This window comes from Dermacentor silvarum, chromosome 7, assembly GCF_013339745.2.
Source record: "Dermacentor silvarum isolate Dsil-2018 chromosome 7, BIME_Dsil_1.4, whole genome shotgun sequence".
NCBI lineage: Eukaryota > Metazoa > Arthropoda > Arachnida > Ixodida > Ixodidae > Dermacentor > Dermacentor silvarum.
This window is the reverse complement of record NC_051160.1, coordinates 135,113,360-135,125,714: the sequence shown is the minus strand read 5'-3', so window position 1 is coordinate 135,125,714 and position 12,355 is coordinate 135,113,360. Positions and strand designations below refer to the sequence as shown.

General features: G+C 48.3%; 2 protein-coding genes across 8 annotated transcripts in view; both read left to right on the top strand.

Moving 5' to 3' along the window:
- LOC119458466 (cytochrome P450 2C15-like) overlaps positions 1 to 12,355 on the top strand; it is a 419,645-nt gene that overhangs the window by 200,372 nt on the left and 206,918 nt on the right. The window lies entirely within an intron of this gene.
- LOC119458469 (cytochrome P450 2B19-like) overlaps positions 1 to 12,355 on the top strand; it is a 261,264-nt gene that overhangs the window by 200,381 nt on the left and 48,528 nt on the right. The window contains exon 5 of one of the 3 annotated variants that reach the window (XM_049671229.1): positions 12,229 to 12,335. The exons of the other annotated variants lie outside the window; for them this stretch is intronic. Within the exon in view, the coding sequence (XP_049527186.1) occupies positions 12,229 to 12,335 (107 nt within the window). The remainder of the gene's footprint in view (positions 1 to 12,228; positions 12,336 to 12,355) is intronic. 3 annotated transcript variants of the gene reach the window in all.

Sequence of the window (12,355 nt, the reverse complement as noted above, 5' to 3'; positions counted from 1 at the left end):
TTTAATTTCATTTTGACGAAGATTCGCATGCCAACCGAAACGAAAAAAAATGTAAGCCATATGCCTGGTAAGAGGTATATGTAATAGAAGTAATGCTACAGAAGTATATGTAACAAGAGTAACAGAAGGAATAGCAAGCTTGACGATAAGGGCGGAATATTAGGCTGCGCAATGAGGGACGTCAATTTAGAGGCGCAGCATGAAGTGCACTGATCACAGAGTTAGGTTCTGCTGATATTGATCCGCTTTTTGCGCTGAACACTGCATCATGTAGATGAAGCTAGATGACCTGGATAAGGAGCTGCATTACAGGTAGCAGAACAGGTACGAGTTTTTTTGGATTAAAATAAGGAGAAAGTAGTGTTAAACAAGCGATAAAAAAGTGGAAAATCGAACGTGGACAGCCAAAACGTTCTTGAATATGTTTAGGTTCCCAAGCAGAAAAAATACCGACTGCGTACTCGTCAGGGTTCAGTGATATGCTATTGCCTTGCATATTTTTTCACCTCCAAAAATGGTTACAATCGCGTGCAAACCATTTGCTCGTATTGAACATGATCCTCCTCTTTCACATTGTTGGCCTGTGATATGCACCACAAAATTTGACAAATAATCTTAACACGTAAGGCTCGCCAGCACTAGGCAAATACCATTCACCCTGCACGGGGCAATAGCAATCCACAAATATAGAGTTATTTATGTACAGCAGACATACAGATAAATGTAAACAACTTAGGTGGAGGTGCCGCTATAACGAGTAGCGTCAGGTAGTCGACCTCCGGGTATATAACTGGGAAGACCCCTTCCCCGCATCCACTTTTATCATGATCTGTATTAACAAAGTACAAGCTGTAGAGCTGCGATACAACTAGGTGCAGTTAAGAGGGTATTTAAAAAAATTATTGCACAGTTTTACCAGAAAACGCAAATTGAAATTTGACACCATTCCAGCACACACATTAAAGTCATTTTCATGAATTCATTCAATAAAAATTTAATTGTGTAATTGCATGACGGACATGAAGCATTCAATGCTTAAAAACAACAATCATGCTAAGGTACTAACAGACATCTTGTCATTTTAGTTACAATCAAATCAAGCCAACAAAGAATGAAGGTAAGGTAAGCTTAGAAGAGATTAGCTGTGGATTTAATAGGAACGTAGAATAAAAAGACCTCGCAGGACCGCAATATTCATATCAGGACGGATTACCAGAGAAGCTGTTTAGGCTGCATACATGGACCTTATGAAATCATACATTTTTTTTCATACTGTACCACACTACCCCTACACAAGCGCCACCGTGGTCACCATATTTCTGATGCATCTGCCACAACCGCTGCTGCAGCCGCGCCGGCACCTTCGACGCGCGTGAAATTAAAACGACAGAAGCGCAGACCACGTGTTCAGGCGCCATCGCCACGCTCTTTCCCCCACACCCCTTACCCGTCTGCAGTGCTGTCGCCACCCTCTTTTCCCCTCTGCCAGCTTCCCACGAAAGCGCGTGACGTTATAATCACTGAAACGCAGGCCACGTGTACAATCCGCTCCATTCCTATCCAATCATATCGTCTACAGTCCTGTCGAGGGCACCACCCACTGCAGAGTGGAGGAGGTAACCTACGCTCACGTGCTCTTTTGATTAAAGTTTATTCTCTCTCTCTCTCTCTGTACATTCCTGTCCACGATACAACGCAAGCCGCCCAGGGTTGCCCCCCCCCCCCGGGAGAACGTGCGGGTAATGCATACGTGGGCAAGAAGTAAACAGCTTTGCTGTAAGTAGTGTATGCAAATCAGCGGCACTGGTTGGATTACGTGTGAAGCAAAACTAGGGAAGTGATAAATCAGTGCTACACAACCACTGAAGTTGCGTAGCATTGCGTTTACTTCTAAACTATATATCACAAGTAATCTCATGCAGTATGTCTACCGGCCAAAACGAAAGATTGCTCATTTTATATTACTCTACATTTATTGCATTCTACTGCTTACAAGTTATGTTTAAGTATAAATATCCCATCGCACGGGTACACTGGGGTGTGAGATGTTTATGCAGCAATGTCAGGTAGAATAAAGCAATGTATCATCCTTTTCAAGGGCAGCATGGCGATGATAGTTGTATTCACAGAGGAGCATCCCCGATTCTAGCTACATAGGGTATTCTGTACATGTTGTGTCACGGCGCACCGTACCGATTCGGGACAGTTCACCAGGAATGGGTACACAGTCAGCGGCGTGTACCGACTGGTTAAATAAAAAATTCAGAGCCCTTTCCCTGTCGAAGAAATGGGGGTAAGTGAAGCTTGGAGGCAAGACGACGCTTTCGCAGGCATTCCGCTTCGTTTGCCCTAAAATCAGGGTCGGCAGCTGTTCCCTGACATTTATTTGGCCTCAACATCGCGCTCTCGCAACTCCGGGTCCGCGGCTCTGGGTCCGCGGCATGTTTCGCCTGGGCTTCCGAAGCCCTCACGCTGGAATCGGCACGTCGACGACGAGCCGTTTCCCGAATGAGTTCGCGGTGCCATTGCTCAAACGCAGCCTGCTCCTCGGCGGAACGCACCAAGCGCGGTCTTCCCATCCGGACGCCGAAACTGATCTCAGGCGAGGGAAGCCCACTGGGCACACGCCAACCCTTTTCCTACCCTCTCCCTCCCCGCGACACACCAAACGACCCTGATTGGTCACGCGCGTCACGTGATCCGGCGCCGGCGCTACTTTCCCCGCACCTGCTTGCTTTCTTCCTCACTTTCATTCCTGCTTTCTTTATTTCTTGCCGCTGGTTCATCTCCACATATGCCTGGCTCATATCCGTATATCCAATGCGTATATGCACCTCACGTGACTTCTTGCATGACTGCGCCACCACCGAAATCTGTAATGCAATACAAGCTTCGCTTGAAAAGCTGACTCGCGATTCCGTCCCTGGGAAAGTGCATGTCCAGCGAAGATGTTGAAAACCACCACTGAAACTGCTGAAGGGGCTATACAATGCTTTATTGCCTCAAAGTAATGGTAGTAACAGGAGTAATGGTGAATACCACAGCCCGCCACCACCCACAGCGGTGATGAAACAACATTGAAATCAGTTGCTGGGCTGGTTATGTCGTAGCCGAAAGGCCAAGGACTTCACTCCCCATACGTCGCAAGCTGGCGTCGGTGCAGCAGCTTTCATAACAGTAATCTTTAGCGAGAAACGTGTGTGCTTTGCATTGTTATCAGGAGCACTTTAGCATCAATTATGTGGTTAGGATGCTGATTTTGAGCGTGTTCTTTATTGAAACGTATGATGTTCTCTTTGCGTGATTCCAAAGTATGTATGCCCTGTTCGCTCCATTTTGTTGAGTGCTTGTAGCCTCTGCCTTACGGAGATGTGAGCCATTGATGACGATAGTTTCTGTCAATGTTACGCCACGAAGAAATTGCGTGATCCTAGCCTCGTAAAATTGGAGGTTCCCGCGCACTTACGGGAATCACTTATAAGCGCAGATCTCTTGATTCCATACCACGTTCACTGTTATGCAGTTCTAGACTACTCGCCCAACGTTCCCACTTGTCTATTTTGTTCATCTGACTTATTTCTACACATTCGGCTCCTTCTGTTACCGTCTTTTTCACTTGCCACTTGGTCCACTTTTGTATGGTCAGATATACAATTTGTATATTTGATAACATTCTTCGTGACACTTAATATTTCAGGGGCATTGGTCAAAAATTAAATATTTTCGGTCGCAAATTCACATTCAATCCTCCCAAAGAGTGTGTCAATCGAGGGGTAAAGTGCTGTGGATTACTCCGATACCACGATTTTCACGGTGGGTGGACAATTTCCCATTTTTGTGAGACTTTTTGTGATCGGACCAAGCCGCCGCTTGGCCTAGCGAGGCTTCGCGCCAAGCGGCTCTGCAGCTGGAATGGCCGGTGACAACTCCCGACAAGTCAACGATGTGGCATATCATTGTGGAAGGGGAGGATTTACCCCCCCCCCCCAAGAGTTTGCGGAGGAATATGGCTGGAAAACGGCATCTTCGTAAGATCGAGCCCCTTAACTGGTCGCGTCGACCGCAACGTATGCTCTTCGCGCCAGGCTGGGCATTGCATCAGCGGGTCACCCAGGATGAAGACGGGCGGTGATAAATTGAAGAACCGGATTATGAGAGCATTCCGCATGCCACCGATGCCGAAGGAACACATCGAAATCGTGATCCGACCACAGGGAGGACTCAATATTACCAACACTGGGGCCACCGTGATCGGGAGGGCCATCGTCGAAGCGGCCGGACTTGAGCCATCGCAGACCAACGAGGACGTTTTTTGTCTAAACTATCAGCAGAACATCATAATTGCTAGCATTCCTGAGAGGCACAACACCGACAAGTACTCAAGAATCAGGCGGATATAATTGGAGGCAAGGACTTTGAAGTCAGCGTCTATGAAACGGTTGCACACACCACGTGCAAGGGCGTCATACGCAACATTGACGTCAACGGTGGTCCTGCGGTCCTCGAAAGAAACATTGTCAATGACAGAAATCCCCTAGCCCTACCAGCGAAGAAAATTAAGAACACGGGTACAGACATCATTGCTTTGGACGGCCTTAAAATACCAAACTTCGTTAAATACGAGTTGAACTCGTATTGTGACCTGCACACTGACCGGCTCTTCAGGGACCCCAAACGCACGCCGACCATGACTCCTCCGAACGCTCACTCGCCTCTCGCTCCCCCAACCCCCTCTGACGGTGTTTCTATATATATATAAATTTTTTTTGCCACTTTCTCGCTCTCCCGCTCTTGTCCCCTCGTCTTAGAAACCGCGCCTAGCCAGTCAAGCGCCGGCGCTCATTTTCTTTTGAGTTTCTCCCTTTACAGACAGCCACAGCGGACATCGACGTGACGTCACTCCACTAACCCTTTAAAACTAACCCGCCGAGGATGACGAGGCCGCCTTTGACGAAGATAGGGCCTCCTATCGAAACGTTGGCCAGCCTTTCTGAGGCACCTTATCCCTGTTTATAATCCTTATTCCTCGTGTAGGGAGAAAGTCGTCCACATTACAGATACCACGGATGCACCTATTTTGGAGTCGACACCCTCCATCTTGAACTTGGCTGTCGCTGCAGACTACGTCCTGCACCTTGGTCACGAACACATCCGGCCAGCTAACCGATGGAGACGCACTAGTTAACCCCTCTTCACGCTGCACTTCACGAGGAATTCTAGTCGCCCCTTGTCTCGTCCGGTTTTCATGTGGCCGAGCTCTCCTGTACGCCTGCAACACAACCCCAGATCCTGTATTGTTGCCCAAAGGGATGACCGTGGCAACCTTCACCGACCCGCCACTGATCTCTGTCGCAGCGCTTTGCCCTTCTTCGTCACCAGTACCAACCTCAGGTTTGGATTCTTCCTCTCTCCGAGCCCTAATTGGTTCTGACCTAACCGCTGCCCAGTCGGATGCGTTACTCGCCCTTTTGGCTAAGCACAAATCTTGCTTTGATAGCTGTGCCACCGCACTGGGCCAGACTTCCGTAGCTGCACACCGCATCGAAACCGACGGTTCTGCAATTATACGCCGTCGCCCATATCGTGTTTCGCAGTCGGAACGGAAGGTCATTGAAGAACAAGTTGATGACATGCTAGCACGAAATATTATACGACCTTCATCCAGTTCCTGGGCGTCTCCTGTCGTTCTGGTGAAGAAAATGAATGGTTCCGTTCGCTTTTGCGTTGATTATCGAGCGCTCAATAAGATTACACGCAAGGATGTGTATCCCATGCCTCGAATTGATGGCGCCTTAGATACACTACAAGGAGCGGAATAACTTTCCAGCCCTGATCTGCGATCGGAATATTGGCAAATTCCCATGAACGAGGCTGACAAAGAGAAAACTGCTTTCGCCATGCCGGACGGACGTAATGAATTTATAGTAATGCCATTTGGCCTGTGCAACGATCCAGCCACGTTTGAGCGTATGATCGACACTGTTCTTCGTGGCCTTAAGTGGAAGACCTGCCTCTGTTTTCTGGATGACATCATTGTTTTTTATTCCAGCTTCAGCCAGCACCTGCAGAGATTAGACGAAGTCCTCCAATGCCTTTCAGATGCTGGCCTCCAGATTAATACTAAAAAGTGCACATTCGCCAGCAGAAGCATCAAAGTGCTGGGTCACGTCGTTTCAAAAGACGGCGTCCAACCTGACCCTGAGAAGATTGCTGCTCTGCTTCAATTCCCTTGCCCATCAAATCAAAAAACATTGCGCAGCTTTCTCGGCCTGTCGTCTTACTTTCGCCGTTTTATACGCCATTTTGCTACAATAGCAGCTTCTCTACATAAGCTCCTGGTCACCGGCGCCTCTTTCGCATGGTCCGAAGACTGTGAGTCGGCATTTCAAGCCCTTAAGAAACATCTCACTTCCGGACCGGTGCTTCGCCATTTTGATGAGAGGGCACCCACTATACTCCACACTGACGCAAGTGCGCAAGGCATCGGAGCAGTGCTCCTGCAACGGGGTACCGCGTCTAAAGAGCAGGTTGTGGCGTATGCTAGCCGGACCCTCTCGCCATCTGAACGGAACTACATAATCACAGAGAAGGAATGCCTGGCTATTGTTTGGTCCATTCAGAAGTTTCGCCCGTATCTCTATGGTCGCCACTTCACCATCGTCACCGACCATCATGCTCTGTGTTGGCTGTCATCTATGAAGAACATGTCAGGACGCCTGGGACGCTGGATACTGCGCTTACAAGAATATGATTTCACGATAACGTACCGGTCTGGCAAATGTCATCATGATGCAGACGCACTGTCTCGATGCCCGCTTTCGCCTTCTATCGATCGTGCGCACTCCCCGTCTCTACCACGTCGCTCTGACGCTACGCCTGCCGCCAACCAGCTCACGCTAATGTCACTGGATCAAGCTCAGCTTTCTTCAAGCTCCGATTTAGCTTCCCTTCAGCACGCAGACTCCTACTGTCGAACTCTCATTGATCGCCTTCGCGGCCTAACTAAACCACCCAACAGCCGCTTGCGACGCCAGCTTCAACAATTTCGCCTTCAAGATGGGGTGCTTCATCGTTATATTTATCATCCTACGGGTAACAAGTGGGTCCCAGTCATACCACGCTGCCTTCGTCTTCGAGTTTTAGAAGCATTTCATGATGACGTTGCCACCGGCCACTTAGGCTTCCACAAGACCTACGACCGCATCAAGACCCGCTGCTTCTGGCCTGGATTGTCCACTACGGTAGCCAAATACGTTGCCTCATGTGCGTTGTGTCAGCACCGCAAACGCTCCACATCCCCGCCTGCCGGTTTTCTTCAGCCTCTGCCATGTCCGACCGAACCTTTCGAGTGCGTTGGAATTGACTTATACGGTCCCTTGCCGTTGACGCCCTCCGGTCACCGCTGGATCGTCACAGCGGTAGACCACTTAACAAGATACGCCGGGACTGCGCCTCTTCGATCTGGTGCTGCTTCTGAGGTTGCTGACTTTTTCCTGCAATCCATAGTCTTGCGCCATGGTGCTCCTCGCGTTCTTTTGTCCGATCATGGCAAAGCCTTCATGTCCCACGTCCTCGAAGAAGTCTTGCGGCAGACTAATACGAAGCATAAAACCACTTCTACATATCACCCGCAAACCAACGGCCTTACTGAACGCTTCCACCGAACGCTCTCTGACATGATTTCTATGTACTTACGTCCTGATCACACAAACTGGGACAACATCCTTCCCTGTGTTACATTCGCTTATAATACTGCGACACAACGAACTACCGGTTACAGCCCTTTCTTCCTGGTGTATGGATGATCTGCCTCCTCCGTCTTCGACACCGAATTCTTTTTCTCTCCTGCTTCGCCTAACACCTCCCTGCCAGAAGAGTTTGCAGCTCTACTCGCGTATTGCCGTGAAATTGCTCGTCGCAACACCGCCGCTACCCAAGAAGAAAGAAAACGTCGCTGCGACAGTAAACGCCGCGACATCGCCTTCCATCCTGGAGACCAAGTCCTCCTATGAACGCCGGTTCGAACCCCTGGACTTTGCGAGAAATTCCTTCACCGGTACATTGGGCCCTACACAGACCTACAACAAACTTCCGCAGTGAACTATCGAGTCACTCCGCTTCACTCCGTCGAGGACCACCGTCGTCGTCGTGCAGAAATTGTTCACGTCTCCCGCATGAAGCACTTTATTCCCCGTTCAGCCGATCTTTAGATTGCGGCCAGGTTGGCCGCTTCCACGAGGGGGGAAATTAGTGTAAGCACATTTAACGTACTTCATTGTTCTCATTTGTATAAGCCATCATCATCCCTGTTTCTCTTCTTCTTCGTGTTTGAGCCTCGGCCGTGCCGGTGGAATAAACGGGTCTGCCCGAGCTGCATGTCCTGGTCGTCTTCCGTCTTTCAATATATATATATATATATATATATATATATATATATATATATATTGCGAATTCCAACTGGTGGGCTTGCAAGAAGGCATAGCCATTTCGGATGAATTTCCAGAATGAAACCAGCGCGTATCTCTACGTCATGAAACACTCCGTGTAAATGCAATGTTGTTCCCATTTTTTTACAATGCGTGAAAGTAACTGAGCAGAAGAGCACAAAAGTAACTGGAACGCCATTTTATTTCGTCCCACACTTTCGTAAATAATATCTCGAAACTACTGGGGCCATTCTGAAGTAAGGATTGCAACCGGGTTAGTTGGTGTTGACCCACGACGTTTGACAGCGCGAACTTGGACAAAGGATGGCGAAAGAAGCGACAGATGAAGACTGCGGTTGTCTTCGTCTGTCGGCTCTTTCGCCGTCCTTTGTCCAAGTTCGCGCTGTCAAACGTCGTGGTTCATCCTGGAGATTTATTTCAAATGGATACATCTTGCAAGCTTACAAGCTACAATTTCCATTCTGTGCACTAAATAATAAAGACATCATTTACTCAATTTTAGAGTGCAGCCTTTAGCGCCCGTTGCTGCGACGACCGTCGGCCGCGCAGCCGAGCGAACGAGCACAGCGAAAGATGAAAGCGAACGGGGAGCGCACCGGGAGCGAAAGGTGTGAGGAGGAAAGCGGACAGGAGGAGGCATCGCAACCATGAGGCGGGAATCGGAGGAGGGTATGGTGAAAGCGTGAGAAGAAAACCGTAGTGTGGCGACGATTGTTACGAGATGGCGCCAGACTAGAGCGCTTCGTCTGGTAGGTCGCTTGGCGGCGGCTGCTGGGAATCGCGGCCACGCTTCAACCACGCGCTGGCTCTCGCGATCCCCAGATTAGCGAGACAGTCGCGCCAAACTTCGCTCCGTTTTCAACGTGCCGCAAGAGAGAGATTGGCCGCGCCAGCCAAGATATCGCGAAATGAAAGTATGTATAGTAGAGCTGTGCTCAAATTTGGGATTAGGGATTGTGGTAAACGTCTTTGAATTGTTTTTTTTTCTTTTGTAAACCTGTTTAATGTCTGCTTCGACTTTTTCGCGCTGGAAATATCCGCCTCTTCAAATATTCCAGCTGAATGGCAAAGGTTCACAGGCAATTTTCTTCAATTTCAGAGATCTTAAACATGTCATGCCCAGTTGCAGATATGCAGTGTCCCAATGACTAAGCGTAAGCGGAAAACTTGAATGCTAACGGAAACAAACCTTCGTGGTACAATAATGTAAAACAAAGATTCTCCTAAATATTATGTGCTATGCCATTAGAAAGCAGGTGATACAGCGATACCTATGAGCCGATGTTATACATTGTTGAAGCAGCAGATCCGCTTCCTATAGCGATAGGAATTTTTCACCTTCCACAGCGCTTTCACCCCTAGGCTTGCAACCGCTCTCAGATCGCTGACGCACGGAATCTTCTTCTTTCTGGGGTTTTACGTGCCTAAACCAGTTCTGATTATGAGGCATGCCGTAGTGGAGGTTTCCGGAGTAATTTTGACCACCTGGGGTTCTTTAACGTGCATCACAACGCAAGCACACGGGCGTTTTTCCATTTCGCCTCCATCGAAATGCGGCCGCCGCAGCCGGGAATCAATCCCACGATGTCGTGCTGAGCAGCGCAATGCCTTAGCTGACTGAGTCACCGCGGTGGGTTGGACTGAAACACTCAAGTTTCTGCATCGCATTATTAACTCCTCTTGCCGTATATCTTCAGATAATTGCCTATATCCTGCAAAACCATGTAATACTAGAAGTCACCATCACCTAAACATTCCGCCTTATTTGAGTCTGCTTATGAGTCTCATCATGATGCCTTTCAACGGTATCAATACAGTGTTTCGCTGCATGCTTAAATTTAACTCAATAAAGGTCGATATTCCTCGTGAGATTGGTTCTGCCGCAATTTTGTTGTAACCCAGAGAGACTTGCGCTTACTGCTCTTACTTTGTCGGTAAGCAAATACCCGTTTTCTGCTACTTGCATGTGACGAACATCTAATCTTCGTAATAATGTGAGGGAGCATCACGTGCATTGTGGTATGTTGTTTGCTCGCATTAACCTCTTTCACATACCAAGTGTACCATGTAATCTGCTAGCTTGAGCCACTAGATATGTGTTGCCTGCTGTCTTGCCGAGCAGAGAGCTGGCGCCAGTGTAAGTGATCCCGAATACCCAACCTGCTGCTGGCTGCTGCCTGGTCTCGTATACAACTTGAGTCACTGAGTATGTGCCCGAACGGACGACATCGGCACCACGCATGTGAAATTGATAAGTGTCCATTCTTAGCTAATGCCCAAGAATGAATCTGCTATTGTTCCACATATTTTATGTAATAAATATATCACCGAAATAGCACCCGAGCCTTGTTTAGCAAGGCAGCTTGCTGAATACCCATTCGCTCTCAATGGCGGCGTCTGCGCTGCATGGCGCAGAGTGCCCAGAGGTAAGGGTGAGAAAGAGCGCGGCTTCACTACGCGCCTTTAAAAGATGACACCACTCCTCATGTTCCGTTCGACGAGCCCTATTACCTTCTATTCTACGTACAAACAAGCTGGTTGCTGCTCAGAAGTTTGAAGAGCACAATCGCCGCCGCGCTGAAGCCGCAAACCAAGGACGCGTTGGCGTCCACGGGTGATGGCGTTCCGAGCGCGTTCCTCACGCTTTTAATACGACGGTCCCAGGCGAGTCCTTGACCAAAGCTCCGTGTATAAAACCAGCGCTAACGCGAAGTCCTCTCACACCCTACTCCTCCGTTGACCTACTTTTTTCCTACACCGCAATTGGTTGGCGCGCCTCACGCTCTCCCCCTACAAGGCGAGTATTGGACTACGCGACTTATGTCAACCTTCTCTCCGTTTCTTTTCTCTGCCCCCTCTAACAGCATTTTAACAGAGGGAAAGGGGTCACTCCAACCCCTTTCCCTCTGTTGAGCTCTTCTTTTCCTCCTCTCAGGCTAGGTCACGTGACGCCTTTTTAACGAAGCCGGTCAACGACGGCGCAGGGTCCGCATAAGCAGCTTCGCTGTAAAAACTTATTAGCACCATAACAAGATGTAAGCAAAAGGGGTAGCCCATCAGAAACAGGACACAAGTGCACATACAACACACACGTCCATGTTCTTTATACGCTACGCCTTTTGCCTCCATCATGTTATACCAAGAAGCCCTGCGTCCAACTTTAACCAATTACAAACCCATCGTAAAAAAGATTGCCGTGCGCATTACCGTCGCCAATTATCTCCAAAATATAAATGCGCCACCAAACATTTTTGTATTCATAACTATAACTAAATAATATAACTAAATACCGAACAACCCAGCGCAGTGAGCAACCACTGCAGGCCGGCGACCTCGGGGGAATAGGCCATGAAAATAAAATGACCAGGCAACTAAAAGCAGAGGAAATGAAAAAGGTTCAGCGAGTTGAGTGCTGAACGCACAACTTTTGCATGGCCGTGTGCAATAATACTCTACCAAATAAACCACCGCAGGAACTGTCACCCTAAACCACTTTATTTGAGTGTGTGCTTACTGCAATGTCTAGAAGAACGCAAGGACTGATTTTCACTTTGGAAATTTTTAGTTCAAGCACCATCTCTGCACCGCAATAAGTAAATCACACAATTAGAGCTTATAGTGGATTCGCGATGTTCATTTCCGTATAAGTTCACAAAAATATGCTTATAATTTAATTCACCTGCAGGTGTGCCTTCGTTCTCATCGCTGATGCTCATCATTCAATTCATTTTCGCTCAAGCAACACCCTCTAATCAATTCATTTCTCTTTATTGATCACCAGGGTTTGGGCTGTTAAACGGTCATCTTTGGAAAACAAACAAAAAGTTCGTCATGTCTACTCTGCACGATATCGGATTTGCAACCAGCTCTACAGAGGAAAAATTGAAGGTAAGGCGATAAAGTGATGG